The sequence below is a fragment of the Acromyrmex echinatior genome, chromosome 15, assembly GCF_024713525.1.
Source record: "Acromyrmex echinatior isolate Ae372 chromosome 15, ASM2471352v2, whole genome shotgun sequence".
Taxonomy (NCBI): Eukaryota; Metazoa; Arthropoda; class Insecta; order Hymenoptera; family Formicidae; genus Acromyrmex; species Acromyrmex echinatior.
The window spans coordinates 3299838-3315281 of NC_141866.1; the positions used below are offsets into that span (position 1 = coordinate 3299838).

The 15444-nt window shown below is 38.8% G+C and overlaps 2 protein-coding genes across 44 annotated transcripts in view; one reads left to right on the forward strand and one right to left on the reverse strand.

Moving 5' to 3' along the window:
* LOC105149352 (adenosine receptor A3) overlaps positions 1-15444 on the forward strand; it is a 457094-nt gene that overhangs the window by 179473 nt on the left and 262177 nt on the right. The window lies entirely within an intron of this gene.
* The window catches only part of Rdl (Resistant to dieldrin), an 83391-nt gene that overhangs the window by 11779 nt on the left and 56168 nt on the right, over positions 1-15444 (reverse strand). For 6 of the 21 annotated variants that reach the window (XM_087414033.1, XM_087414042.1, XM_087414041.1 and 3 more), the window contains exons 4-8: positions 12466-12692; positions 11373-11455; positions 2669-2806; positions 1087-1371; positions 295-443 (exon numbers count right to left, since the gene is read on the reverse strand). In XM_087414033.1, coding sequence (XP_087270159.1) covers positions 295-443; positions 1087-1371; positions 2669-2806; positions 11373-11455; positions 12466-12692 — 882 coding nt within the window. Of the gene's footprint in view, positions 1-294; positions 444-1086; positions 1372-2668; positions 2807-4028; positions 4167-11372; positions 11456-12465; positions 12711-15444 lie in introns of all 21 variants that reach the window. The other 15 variants (XM_011061697.2, XM_087414039.1, XM_087414035.1 and 12 more) reach the window with 5 other exon arrangements.

Here is a 15444-nt window from a genome sequence, read left to right on the forward strand (position 1 = left end):
TGAAACAGATGATATTTGTTGTATGTGTATGTTTATATCATTACACAGCTCTCGGGAGCCAAAAAGTTATGAAACAAGTGCTACGATTATGCATAAATCTGTAATCGTGCCACGATCGGGACATCTGGATATCTTGACAGAGCCGATCGTCTACTCGCTGAAAGAAAGCTTGTAAAATCGTCCAGGGGAGCACTAGTACGTCTGGATCTCCTGGTCATACACAGTGACAAAACGACATTCTGCATGGAAGAAAAAAATTCGGGAACGACGACAATCTTGGCCGTCGCTACTCACAGTTTGCTTAGGCGCATGATCGCCATGATCGCCGGGCACGCGCGGCGGTCCTGGATTTTCGCTCGCCGCCTTCATGCTCTCGGCTATCTTTTGGAACCGATTCTTCCGCATCTGAATCCTCTTCGCCATGTAGCCCACCGTGGCGTACTCTGCGAAGAATAAGAATCCACGGGAATGAAAACACGTAACCATACAATGCCATGACACGTCTGCCACTGTAAGATCCGGGCGGGAAGCCCGGTTCGCGGGGCCCACTTCCATCCGTCGAGAATCTCACTCATGCTTGCGCTCCCGGTACTTGTGTAGAGCTCACGTGCAGATGGAAGAAAGCCATTTCCCTGGAAATCCCGATGCACCGCGACGGCGAAGTACCTTGATGTCGTATGTAATGAGGTACTCGCAATCGCAGTTGTGAAAACGCAACAATGTGTGTGTCAAGCCGTGTAACGAATCGATCGAACAAAGCCGCGGGGTTCTCTTATTCGCATTGACCTGCCTCTGTGTGTTTCGCGATTGCTTCATGAAAACAATTTCCGAGACGCCGTTCCATCGCGGAACGAAGGTTCGGACCGACAAAGTATCAACGTCATCGACGACAAATAACGATTTCGAGGAAAATGGGTCCCTTGCATTTGTCACGTGAGCCCTGCACAAGTATCCGTCTACGATACTCTACGAGCTCGCTACTGGAACGGCACGGCTCCGAGCTATACGGAGTATATGAGAGGACGCAGGATGGAAAGCTTAATGGCAGCGACGTAAAGGCACGGAAGAGTACACGATCGCACTCACCGAGCAACGAGGCAAAGACCATGACGAAGCAGGTGCCCAGATAGACGTCGATGGACTTGACGTAGGAGATCTTTGGTAGCGCCGCGTTCGTCGAGGACATTAGGGTCGTCATAGTGAGCACAGTGGTTACTCCGAGGGCCACCCGAGCGGGGGTCGCGTTTCGGTTTAGCCAAAAGCTCACCCACGATATTATGACAATCAGCCCTGAGGGTATGTAGATCTGGATCAGGTAGTAGCCCATCGACCGTACGAACTGGATCTCGCAGGCCAGTCGCGAGTAATTCCCTACGATTAAAAGATCGAAGGTCAGGACAGGGAGACGGAGAGGCGCTATTTAATGTCTCTTTATCTCCCGTGCTCACTGTCCTTCCTCCTCACTGTTCGTTTATCTCTCTCTCTTTCTCGCTTTCTCTTTCCTTGTATATATATATATCTCTCTCTCTTTCTCTCTTTCTCCCTCTTTGTTTTTTTCTGTCTCTCTCTCCCGCTTCTTATTCGTTCGTTGTGCTCTTCTACCTTCGATCTCCGTTCTTCTTGCTCGATCTCCCGTTCCGTCACTGGATTTTACCAGGAAAAGCGGTTTCATTGTTCACAAATAGCTCTCTCTATTCCTTGCACCGGCCGGAAATACAGCGCACCAGAGCTGGCTGGATGTTAAGTGAAATTCGCATCGTTGATGCGCGACTCTTCGTGCTCGTGTTATGTACGTCTGTCAGTGTAGATATGCATGCATGCACGTTACAGTGAGGTATATTGGCGGCGTGTATTGTGCGCCGATCGAAAGGTTTGAGATGTAGTTACATAAGAAGAAAAGTGAGGAATCGATTAAAATGGAAAATCGAGTTGTTCTTGTTGCAATTTGCACCCTATAATGGCTTTCTTCCGTTTTGACAAATTGGCGACAATCTATTTCTTACGCGCCATTATCGCGCGAAAAGATATATCTACAGGATCGAGAAAGAGATATTGGTTTTGTTATTAAGATGATATGAATAACATTATTTTATTTTTTCATCATTACCTTCGATGTAATTAGAGAATAATATCGAAGAATGAAAGGCTTAATGTTTATGAGAAAAATCACAAATGCTAAAATCGTCCTCAGCTGGAGGATATATGTTACATCGTTGAGCATACAATCTTAAACTTGCTTGTGTTACGAGAAACTGGCTTAAGAGATTGACGTTGGAGCACCATGATGTCAGTATGAAGACAATTTCGCTCGCCCAAAGTTTCATTCAAACCAAGTGGAGAAATGTAGCGATGATTTTTCGAGGAAACTTATCGCTGCCGAACGCGAGAAAAGTTTAAGCCAGCGATCCGTACAACGCCAGCCAGCTCCACTATTTGACGGGACTGTATGACGCGCGAGATCGCGAGAAAGAGAGAGATCGATCGATCGATCGACGGCTTTACGTAAGTAAGGTACACAGGATTACGACGGTTTTTCTTACGAGCGACAATTGCGCCTGCGGACATCGGATAGCGCTCACGTGTCTCTCCACCTTACCCATGCCGTTAAAAGCGAGGGTTGAACAATTATTTGTTGGTGGTGGGGGGTGGGGTTATGTTTATACGTTACCGGTGGTAAGACTAATCTCCATGGCACGTTGACGATGACCGAGGACCTTGAATTGAGGCAGGGAGACCTCGTTGCTGACCCCGACGCTGTTTGGGCCCTCGTTCCACTTGTACCGGATGTCCCTCATCGTGTATCCGACTGAAAAAATAGAGAGACCCCCCGCGGTTGGTACGTACCTTCGCGGAAGCCCTCAAACGCATTTCAGCTCCGAGGGGGCCTCCACTTACCTCGCACCCCCATCAAACCTTACGAGTCCGCTCTCTTTCACTTTTTCCCCTTTCTCTTTGTTCACAATTTTCGTTCTTTTCTTTCTTTTTATCTATCTGTCTCTCTCAGTTTATCTTACTCTCTGTCTTTCTCTATGAGGGATACCCTTGCGAAGAGAGCTATCGAGAGCCCAAATTAAACTGACTTTAAAGGAGCATGTGGGCGGAATATTTGGCGTGTAATGAGAGATCGTAATGGACGATCTTCTCGATTGTTGGTTACGATCGAGAAGTGGAAGGCGCGTATCATTCGTATTTACGAGTCCGTTGTGTCGATTATTGTTTTGATGGTGATGATTGTGGATGGTGGATATTAGGTCAAAGGTGGACGTAATACTATTCCTGAAGCAATTTATATGCTCAATAGTACGTATGTTATAAAGCTATGGAAATCCATTATCCGCGCATTGAAAGGAAATCTAAATTTAAAGTTCTAGTAGAGCAAAATGTTTCATCTTTCAGTATTGATACACAATGGTAGTAAAAATAAAAATAGTACAACGTCCACACATACACACACATACACACATCTATAATGAAGAGGGAAACCAAATCTAGGAATTATGGGTACGCGTGACTCAAGTATCGTCTGCGTCTTTCTTAATATTTTTAAGGATTTTTAAAATAAAAATCAATGAGTCGATCAGTCGATCGGTCGAAATGAATGACCGTAGGACTACGTCGTCCCACTGAGCAAGCTCGTTCTTATATAATTAAATGTGTTCGCGAAAAGATAACACAGTGATCGGTGCATATCGATGCGGATAAAAACAGGATTCGTATTATATATGTATATATGCTCACACATGACTTGTCCAGTTCTCGTTGCATTTTATATATATATTTGTATATATACATGTGCTTTGATCAGAGCTGGACATGTCATAATCATCCGTATGAATATAGTGCATATTCTCATATATCTTTAAAACGAAAAAATTTTACCATCTCGCTCTGATGGGTTTATTTATTATGATTTATTATGATAATTATATAATCGACATTTCTACATAATATATATACATACATATGTTAACCACGCGAATTTCTGGATCAAGTTTAGAAGGAAGAACGAATAAGAGGGGAATATCTACCTGTAGATAGGTGTATGGTTGTCTGTCGTTGCCTGTGACCGAGCACGCGAAACTGCGGTAGTTCCACCTCGTTCGAGATGCCGACCGACTGTAGGCCGGAGTTCCATTTGTACCGAATATCGCGCATTGTGTATCCAACTGCCGGGAGAACAAGAACACAAATATCTTCGCTCTAACATACAATAATTAGACACTGAGGTAGTGTTCAGTTTGGAACGGAAGGGCGGGTTCCTCGGGGAATACAGTAATTGAAGCAAACTTATTGCGCGAGCAACCTAAAGCGGTTCCCGTTGCATCACGATTCAATTTCGTCGCATAAATTTCTTTTCACGTGGAATCGATTTAGGATGCTCTTCGTGCCATCGTATCATAAACGTCATTGAGATAGGCATTGTGATATCTTAACAGTCATTCGTGATTTTTCAAAAGTTCGAAAAGAGTACTCTAAAATTTTTTCATAAAACTAATATCATAAAGAGAAGAGTTGTTGTGAATTCTGAATCTCTTCTTATATTAAAGTTTAAATTTATGATGTAAGTATATATAGAGACAGTTTTATCTTGTATGAGTTTTGGCTGTTTATATTACCTTATTTATATAAAAAGAGTTTGGAATTTTTTACATTGATTCATTTTTATTAATTGATTTTTTAATTATAAAATAATGCCTTCTGAAGAGCGTCTATGATGTTTTTAAAACCGAATTTACGGTCATTACGTCCAAGACCGCGCGGAGATTAACGTCAATCAATGATATTCTTCTTTGCATTGTGAGATAAAGATTCTCTCTCTGTGAGATAAATGCAACGTGCCAATCTTGGCGACTTATCTATTGTTCATTCCTACTAATCCAAAGTATCCTGCGAGTTTTGACGATTATCGATCATAATTTGCGCTTATTTGTTCTCTCTAATTCCTCCGCGCGGCCTCCAACGCGTACATACCGCATCGAGAAACATTCCTCCGTAACTGAATCTTAGGTGATTACGATCGTTACACCGCATTCCAGGCACCAAAGTGGCATTCCGTCGCGGTGGTGGCTACATTGCGCGAGCATCGGCCAAACGTGGATTAAGCGGTACGCCTCCGAATGTGCTAGATTAATTGCTTTTGTTTTTGGAATCCGATTTTGAATACCATCTCGTTTTATCATGTTCGGTACGCCGCGATTCTGCACAGCGGACACAGTTGCATGCGGCGTCGCGCAAAATCACGATTTCGGTAATGACATTATGATTCGCAACAGGCGTGTTCAATACTAACGATTCGAAACTCTAGAAACTACTATTGTAAGTTTTATTTACTCGCAGCGTTCAACATAAAAATTTATACTTGTTACATTAATAAGAGAATAGTGAAGCTGACGTTTTACACACATTGTCTTAGATATATTTTATACAATATTTAATTTCTTTTTTCACGTTTAATTGCATTTCTTATTACAAATATTCATTATACTACTTGCAAATAAATTTAAAAATTTATACAATTAAGAAATTACATTCGCGAGCAAGAATAACCACGTCTAAAAAAATATTTACGAAAATGAAATTTACGTGCATTTGTTCGTTCATTCGTTTGTTATTTCTGCCGATGGTCGTCGCATAGTTGAGTGCAGCTTAGATAAAAATTGATTTTACAAAGTTTTAATAAAGAAGTCCTGGATTGGGGGCAACATTAAGCATCACGAGGGGTAAAAAGGTCAGAAGAGAACGAGAGGAAGGTCGTGATAGTGGCTGTTGAATACTGCAAGGAAAAGGACTGCGGCAACATTAGCAAAATACCGAGGACTATGGTAGTGGCAGCAAGTTTAAGGGTTTAAGACGAAAAGTGGAGAGTGTATAAGTAGATATGGAGAAAAAAAGCAGAAAGAAAAAATAGAGTTTTGTGCTTGACATGCTACAGTGATACAGGCTCGGGAGGATTAGGTTTACATGTTTAAATTTACATAAATACACACATATATATATATATATATGTGTGTGCTACATGCTTTACGCTGCGCATTTCACCTGCATGCTCCATGCTACATGCTCCATTCTCCATGCTCTGTGTTTTGCAAGAAATTCGAATTTCGAATACTGGCTTTACGGTCCCATTAAAATTCAAACATTATCCCTGAATGATATTATTGAGACCTTTTCGAATTATCGAGGTCTGAATTAGGATTCAATAAATCAGGCATTTGTGTATGTACATCAAGAAGGAATTGCGTTCCTGTGATGATTCTTTTACTTTTACGTAATGTAATAATCTAAATCTAGAGTGTAGAAATTCCTGGAAAGTGCGATTTATCTGTCATTCATCAATTATTACTGATGAAAAATTACACAAAAAATCTTTAAAATGATAATTTTATGTAGAAGTTAAATCTCTTAAAAAAATTTTTCAACAGACAATTATCGTCATTACGAAAAAGAAAAAGAAAAGTAACACGAACTATATACCTTTAAATATATCACTTACTTATTTTTTTTTATCCTGTTCTGAGGTAGACCAAATTAAATAATCATGCCGACACATGCGGTTGTCGCACTATATATGTATATTAGATAATATCTATTGCTCTACTATACGTACAAAAGTTGCTCAGAGGGCGGGTCGGGGAGTAAGGACGTATACCGGAACAAGTCGCAGATCAAAATCAGGTTACAAGCAAATTCATAGGCATACCGATAACGTGACCATAGCCTGGTACGCCATGGGTAATGTTGCAGTATTTTCTTTCTTACATGCGCTGGGCTAGATGCACAATGCGTTTTAATTCGGTCGGACCATTGTCGACACGTCGTTTTTGGATTTAGCCTCCTTCGGGGCTGGCCGTCGTCGGCCCTTACTACGTCCCCGGACACGAGGCTCAGTGCTATATGTCGGAGGCCCTTCAGGTTCGGGGGAGGAGGGTTGATAAAGTGATAAGTTAAGTGATGGCGGTGGTGGTCAGTGGTAGTGGTGAGAGAGTGGCAAAGTAGTGATAGTGTTTGAACAGCGCACTTTCGTCGCGTTTTTCTCGGGGTCGATTTACGGCGACTGCGCGCCGAGAGCTCTCGTTTGTATATATTTACAATCGTGCGTGTGCTTCGGTGGTATATATCTAGTTCAGCGTGATCTCTCTCTCCCTGAACATATAGGTCTTTTCCGCAGGAAATCACCGTCAATCTCGTAGATGGAACGGATTCCATTCTCTATATAGATGTATTCGTTACGTACGTGGACTACATACGTTTTACTCAATATTTCTGTTATTGTCGAGTCATAAAATAAAAGATGTTCGCTCAATTCATGCAGCACCTTGATGAATGATTATTATAATTTTAATGTGACTGTTATTATTGTACGTATGCACGTATGTAATCCACGAGAAATTTTTCTTTGACAGGCGACAGAGTGTAGAAAGAGGACACGTCGTGTGTATTTAGATATTCGATGGCAGGTACGTGCACACGGTCATTATTCGTATTCATTTGTCGAATGACCGAGCGACCTTCGAGAAATCACGCGTTCAACTAAGACCGACGTGACGACTCAGGGTCAGCGATAGCTTGGTAGAGTGGAGACCCTTCGGAGGATGCTCGTAAATACGTTCGCATACGGTCTTTGCGTAGGATGTGACAAAGCGTGTCCTGTAAACGTATTGATAGTTGGATTTGATGCGTATCGCTTTTTCTTTTTTAATGATTGAAGCTATCTCACGAGAAATGCAGAATTCGAATTTTTATCGCTTTTTCCCGTGAAAGTCGCAGTCGTTTCGTGTCGACGAGCATATGCGGTAACGATATGCGATCTGCCATGATCTGTGATTACTGCAAATTGCACGTCTGCTCTCATCCTTGGTTATGGTACTGCACGATTCTGTATATTTTACGAAATGGATTTAGTGAAACATGAGAGTAAGATAAGATGAGAGTAATTTTACTTCGCTCGTATGTTGAAAGACCATGAGAAATTGACGATTGCAAAAATACTCGCAAAATAGTATCCTTGTTCAACATCGTGGAGATACAAAATCGATATCATGAGAGGTAATAATATCCCGTTTAATGGCTAAATTAAGAGCGAAACGATGTTCGTGACCCGACACTTTTCTATCTGAAACTAATCAAGAAACTCTCCAGAGTTCTACAAATTCGGCGCCTTTCTGTCTTTTCTTTTTATAGATCTCATCGGCCGCGATACGTTTCAAGCAAAATTCGCACTCAGAAACGTCTATCAAATCGAATTTACGATTATAAATAGAAACCAAGAATTTGGGCCAATCATAAAGTTGAACCACATGAGAATTGCGACCGTAATATTATTAGCTTACATCCCTTGGTAGTTTCTAAGTAAAGAATAATGTGTTAAGATTAGTGAATATGTATCTGTGAAATAAAGTCTTAAAAGCTTTTAGAAATATTAAATCAAATTATTAATCTTAATTGTTTTACGGCACAAAGCGATATTTATCTTCTTAGTAATCAATTCTATTGACATTGATTAACTTTCGTTGAAGTTTGGTTGCCTGTTTATTTCTTTGTGGGAAACTTCGATTAGAAAACGACAAAGATTCAGTTGAAGTTAAGTAAAAGTTAATGAAAGCCTGTAAATCTTACGAATCATCTCGAAAGTTTAACGATTTGTGCGAGCATTCTCCCGTAATTCGTGATGGGAATGTATCACGACAACTTATAACGATCGTAATAACTTGTATTCGAGCAGTCCGACCAATTAAAGACGAAAGGGCGTCCGCGAAAGTCCGAGCTTTCTACTCGACGAAACTAATCGACTAACTTGGTCGGACTCCCTGCGGTATCTCGTATGCCGGACTTCCGGTGACCCTTCGACCCTATTCCACGACCGACTGAGTTTTAATATAGATCTTTTAGCGGGGGTGAGTTGAAGACAAACTTTTTCCATCATTCTGTATAAATCAGTATGGTTTCCGTATGTCTAGCACGACCGAAGATGTCAAATGAGAAGCGTGCAATTATTAACGTTAACCACTTTCAGCATCTCAAAATTTTGCTCTTACAAATCTTGCATTTGCATTTCTGTAAAAATACGTTATGAATGCGATTATTATTATATGTGGTTTGTTTGTGCATATTTTTAATTATGCATTATATAATCATCATTACGATGCTGATTTCAATCTGACCGTATTGCGTTGACTTATTCAGGTAATTTGCGCAGTACGCGTGTTCTCGTATACATGAATTATTAATACCAGTATTAATGAATAACGGTAGTTATTTCACGATGTAAACGCGTATGAGTATAAATGGCGAAACAATTCTGAAAGGGACGTTTGAAATTCTCTTGCCTTTTTGTACATTAACACACCGTGCAATTTGCAGTGACGGCAATCAACACGAGCTCGTGACAGTGAAACGTTAGCGCTACCACACACTTTGACGTACACACACACACACACGCGCGCGCGCACAAACTCGCATTCACACTAGCACTCATACTCACACACACGTACGTGATCTTCTCGTATGTGTTTCCGCGCATTGGGATGTTCCCACGGCGCATCATAGCTCCTGGTCAACCTATGATTTCTATGCTTATAGTCTAACGGAGCGACTCGATTAATCGAGACGTGTTTCGTCGACGACTCAGTTGCGTATACAGTGCGCGCATCGATACAGAGGCCATTGTAACGGCACGGCGCATCGAAGCTCCTTATTAAGGTGCTTATTGACCGCACACTGTGCTCAGAAATAACAGAATCGGGCTTTTATTATTGTTAAATCATACTGCGTGAAACAAAGTAAAATGAGATTACATGTGCTTTTCGGTTCCAGTTGTGAGTGCATTATTAATCTTAAAGAGAATCATTCTCTCTCTTTTTATTTCGTAGGATTTAGAGGAGAAGAAAGAATTTATTGGATTACTTAAATCGTATATTCACTTTTTTTTCATTGACTTTCGCGCGCGCTTTGGGAGAGAAAAGTGAAAAGGAAGAGGCTGCAATAAATGTCCGATTCTGCAAGTCCATGTTGTTACATACGTACAATCACTGTGTATGGAATAAAAAAAGAAACCCAACCAGTGTGTGAGCGAGAGCGGGTGAGTGAGCGAGTGAGTGAACGAGGTGAATGGGAGTGATTCTCACTTGTGTGGTTGACTGATCGTGTGAGTGAGCGTGTGAAGTGGCGAGTGACGGACAGACAGACAGACAGATAGACAGATAGAGAGGAAAAGATAGAAAAGAAAGAAGGAAGTAAAACCTGATGTCGGGAAAAAGGCGAGAGGGGAAGCATATACAGTTGGGGGAGGAAGAAGGGAGGGAGGAAAAATGGAGAGTGACGGGTTGTGGAAGTTGACAGTATTCTCTGTGTGAGCGTGTAATAAAGAGGGAACACAAAGTTTCCTTTCTTTTTAATGCTTGACGCAAATATACACAGTAGAAGCGTCTTTCTATGTCTTTATCTGAAAAAAAGGGTTCAGAGCGATGTACAATTGAATCGCATTGAATCAGCGACAATCGGCTATCGATAAGGATACTTTCTACGTATCGCTTTCGGCGTTATCCTCGAGTTACATGCACGAGTTCACATGCTGGAATTGATCGTTCGTGTTTTACAATCTGCTTCAGCGAGAACAGTAGATATGGCCAATCGGATATATGGCTAATCACAACGCTAGAGTGACATTGCAGACTTTTTCAGAGATACAATTGATACTACTGATAATCATTTCTCAAAGATCTCAATTGTTATTTCTATCAAATGACGCTATTATGTTTAACAGCTTTACGATATAATAATAAGTTCAATAAAAAAGGAATATTATAATAACATCTTACATGTTGAATTACGTTTACGTTGATTCACTCTGTATTTATTAGAAGCTTTTGGCAATAATTTTTCTCTTTTAAAGTTACGTGCACGTGCTCGATGATTGACGTCAAAAAGATACGGCGAGTCGATTGTCATTTTGAGAAGTAATATATTGTCGAAGTGCATAGGAAAGTCTTTCTGACTTCTGTTATAATATGCGTAAAAGTATGTGTATGTTAGTAGGATAGAGTGGGACTATTCCAGTTTCAACTTTAAAGTAGGTAATATATACGAAAATTTACGATAGTAAACAATATCTTTTTGCAATGCTTATAATTACATTATACAGTCATGATTACTCCTTGAGAGCACAAGTACAATCTTTAAATAATCAGCATATGCTGTTCAGAATCGTAAACATTATCGTGAGAAATGAACGAAAAAGCCCCGCTCTATCCTATGTCGAATAGAAGTAGGCGAAAATGTCGAATTCTGTGAAATTATATTTCGTTCGTTTGTATGCATCTATATAATATATATAAGTATATATATATATACATACGCGCGTGTTGCGTACTTACAGCTCTCGATCTCGATATGACATAGTTGCCGGTCCATCGGGAAATATTGCAAGTTCATGGGACACGACGCTGTAATCGTTAAGCTGAAACATATTCAAGCAAAACTCGTTAACAATTGCTTCTCAACAAAATATTTCATGATATACAAATGCCAATCCATTTGCACCCGAGTAACGTTGAATCAATGTGCAGGAATTAATTCGTAGTCGACCTCATTACGCCCGAGTCACGTCAGGATAAACGTATGAGAATCAATCCATATCGATTCGATGCGTACCGTTAATACTATTCTTGTCTTGTCGATGAGATGTATTATATAAAACGCTACAGACGTATGTATTCGCATGATTCGTACATGCAGACAGTGATCGATGACTTATGCTCTGAGAGAAGCAGGGAAGAATTATTCACGCAAATGAGCGCGTGCTCGTTGCTTCATCGATATTCTTCCTCCGTTCCCGACAGCGAGCGGCTCGATTCGGTACTTCCGATCCGGAAGTCGAGGATGTAATATAATGGAACGATATTGCGCGAGGGAGTGCAAGTTAGGTATGCATGGATCGCTTGAATATAGCCGGCGCGTTAATACCAGAATACTCCTGGGCGCTCGAAAGGGAGATAGATACGAGAAATGATACGAGCTGTGTCAGACAAGAAGGGGTGGAGGCCGCTACAGGGAACAAATTTGTCGTGCCGAGTACAATTGGTCCCAGAAGTGCCACGAATGTTCTATGGTGATAGAGGACAATGAGAAGCTCGATTTACGGTTCGACGAAAAATACCATGTACGTTTTCTCTCGGACGATAAAAGTAACAGTTTAGAATTAAATTTACTTAATTGACTCATGAATGTAGAAAGAAAGACCTTTTAACCTTTATTGCTTGTCCAACGTAGCATATATTTTTTCTTTTTTTAATTATCATCTAAATTGAGCGTTGTCATTATGGTAGAAAAAAAAGATCCACTTAGATGACTTTTAAACTTGGATTCATTATAAAAAAAATTTGTAAAAGTTATGTGTATGTATAATATATGTGTGTATATATAACTGTGCTACGGATAAATTTATTACTTAATTAATGCTATACTCACCGTATGCTACGCGTGATGCTTCCCGAGTGGTGAATACGAATGAACTCGTTGCTGGTGGTAGCGATGTGAAAGTATGACTGCTTCTCGTTGACGAAGAAGGTGTCGGGTACCCAAATGTTCTTGATGAATTCTGAACCAACGCTGAGCGTCTCGACGCCCGGTCGCGGCTTGAACGCGAGTCGTGGGTCCGTCCAGAATTGTCGGAAGTAAAAATCCAACGTGAAGTCCTGGTACGACACAGGTGACTTATTAGATTGGTAGTCGTTTGTGTTCACAGATATATTAGAGAAATACGAGGATTCACGTAAGCCTTTTCGTATTTTTTTATTATATTTTTATGATTGCTCCGAAAACTGATGTGCAATTTGCTGAGTTATTGTTACTATTATTAACAGTATCTTTTAAATAAAAATTTTTATATAATGTGTGCAGTTAGTGACACAAGAGTGTAGTTGGCAGTTTTTCTCTAAAAGAAACACAGTATATTAAAAAAATTAAAGTTATATTTTAAAAATACATTACATTCACTAAAATGTATTTACTTAGTTATGACATGCTTCCTATGATTTTCGGTTAAAGATTTGGGTAAAAATCAAAAATGCTTGGGTAAATGCCAAAGATAACTACTTCAAAACAAATATTCGTATTCCTCAAAGCATATTCATCTTTATGATTGATCAGATATTTTTAATCGGATTTGCGTCCGGAAATTGGGAAGGCCAATCCATTGATCAATGTCACTTTTACATTTATGAAAATTTTATAAAAAAACATGATGACAGATAATATTAATTATAATTAATGATAATGGTGATTGGATGCCGTAACTAAGTAAATGCATTTTAGCAAATATAATATACTTTTAAAATATAATTTCAATTTTTAATATACTCGATTTCTTTTAGAGATACGCTCTTGTGTTACACTGACTGCATTGTTCCAAAAAATATAATATGAGAATAATTTAATAATTTAATAATGAAATAAATATAATAACGTATAAATATTACACATTTTTAAAAATATGATTATGGATTTAACATGTCTATATGTATAATAATTTTCACCATATTAGTGTTAAATATTAATCAACATGGTGCAGATTAATACCATAGATTTTAATATCACGCCATGACGGTGTCAATATAAATATCGGAGGTTTTAAATCCACATCATGTTGTAAATATTAACATCAACATGATGAGAATTATATGAACATTGCCACAATTTAAAATCCATATTTATATTTTTTAAAGATAATTAAAAACTCATTTAATATTACTTGCATTTTCAAAACAGATATTTGAATAGTATAAAAATATCAATAACTCATAAAATGCACTTTTCTTATTGTCAAATTAATTTAATGAATTTAATTTCAATGAATAATTTGTTAATTAATTATTAGAAATATTAAGAAGCGTTTTTGATGTTTGCATAACCTTTTGAACAGAGCATATAAAAGTCAATTTGAAATGCTACGTTAGTCCTCGTTGTTCTCATGAGTCTGAGCGTATAAAATTTGAAGAGATTGAAAAGACATATGCGTTTCTACGCGAAGGAACGCAAAATTGTGCCAGGTAAATAACAATTGTGATATAATTCAGCCGCCCGCGTTTACGATGCGGCCGTCGTTTTGGATGTAACGTGTCGATCGGAAGAGATATTCGTGCAAGGAGAATTAAAGTTCGGGAGAGGAAACATGTTCGGGATCGCGTACGTCGACAGGCATCTCCGAAAACTTATACGAGGCGGCTCATCGTGTTATCGTAATACGAAGAATCGGCCACTTAACGTTTACGTGACCCTATATCCAGACCTCCTCCGGTGTTCTACTTGACCTCACGCTGTGAAATGAAGCGAGGCTAATTCGGTGCGGCGCGGCTATAAAGTCCAAAGTTGCGACGGTAACTTCGAGAGCTTTGTAGAACGCTCCATCATTGGGTCTCACACTCGCAAGAGCGTTTATCCTCAGGCTTGAGCGACGTGTGAGAGCAACTCGGACGAAAGTGATTTCGGGTAAACCGTGATTGACGACCACGCTATTCCATTATTCCAAATCCTTACGGTATTATATTAAACGCGAGTCTGACAAATATTTTTATTTATTAAATTTAATTTCTTTAACAAATAATTTGCGCACCAATACGTATTACACGCGACAAGAGAATTTAGTTTAAACAGATAGAAATTACGCATATAAATTAAATAAAATTAAATTAGAGATTTTATAATTATTCACCGTTGACGATGATTTATGTGAAACTTTAGCCTTTATAATACTACAAAAACACTATAATAATAAAAGAGATGAACTTTAAGCTTTCATAATTGCAATGGAAATAATCGGAAGATATCAAGAAATTATTTCCATATATGAAGATGATGACAATAATTCTAATTATCTAATAGTAAATTTGATTACTTGCATTACACTAAATTAGTGCATACTAAAAGCTTTTATACATGAAATGAGCAAAATTAAACGTAAAAAAGCATAGATGTAAATATTTTAAACAATTAAGTATCCAGTAACGTCATTTTCATTTAATGGAATTTACATGTATCATTTTATTGTCAAAATTGATTATATTATGTCTCTACATTTTATTTTATATAATTTAATGTATACTGATCCAATATCTATAATACAAGTGACTGAATTCACTATAATACAATGCAAATAATACGTTATTATGCCGACATAAACTCGTTGGCAATGTCGTGAACTTTCTAAATTGCTCCGCTGCCGATTTCGCTGAAATCTTTATTCGTATGGATGCGGAAGTTGAAGTACTGAACTGACTGAAATAAATGAGTAGATTTATTATCCAAAGTAGAAGTTTCTTAATCGCCTTCCTATTATAGCAAGAAATCCTGAGTAGAACATGTTTAAAACTTGCTTGATATCACAAGGTTTTGTTACCTTACTGTATTGCTGGATTAAACTATAACAGAATTTGATAATTATTAAATTAT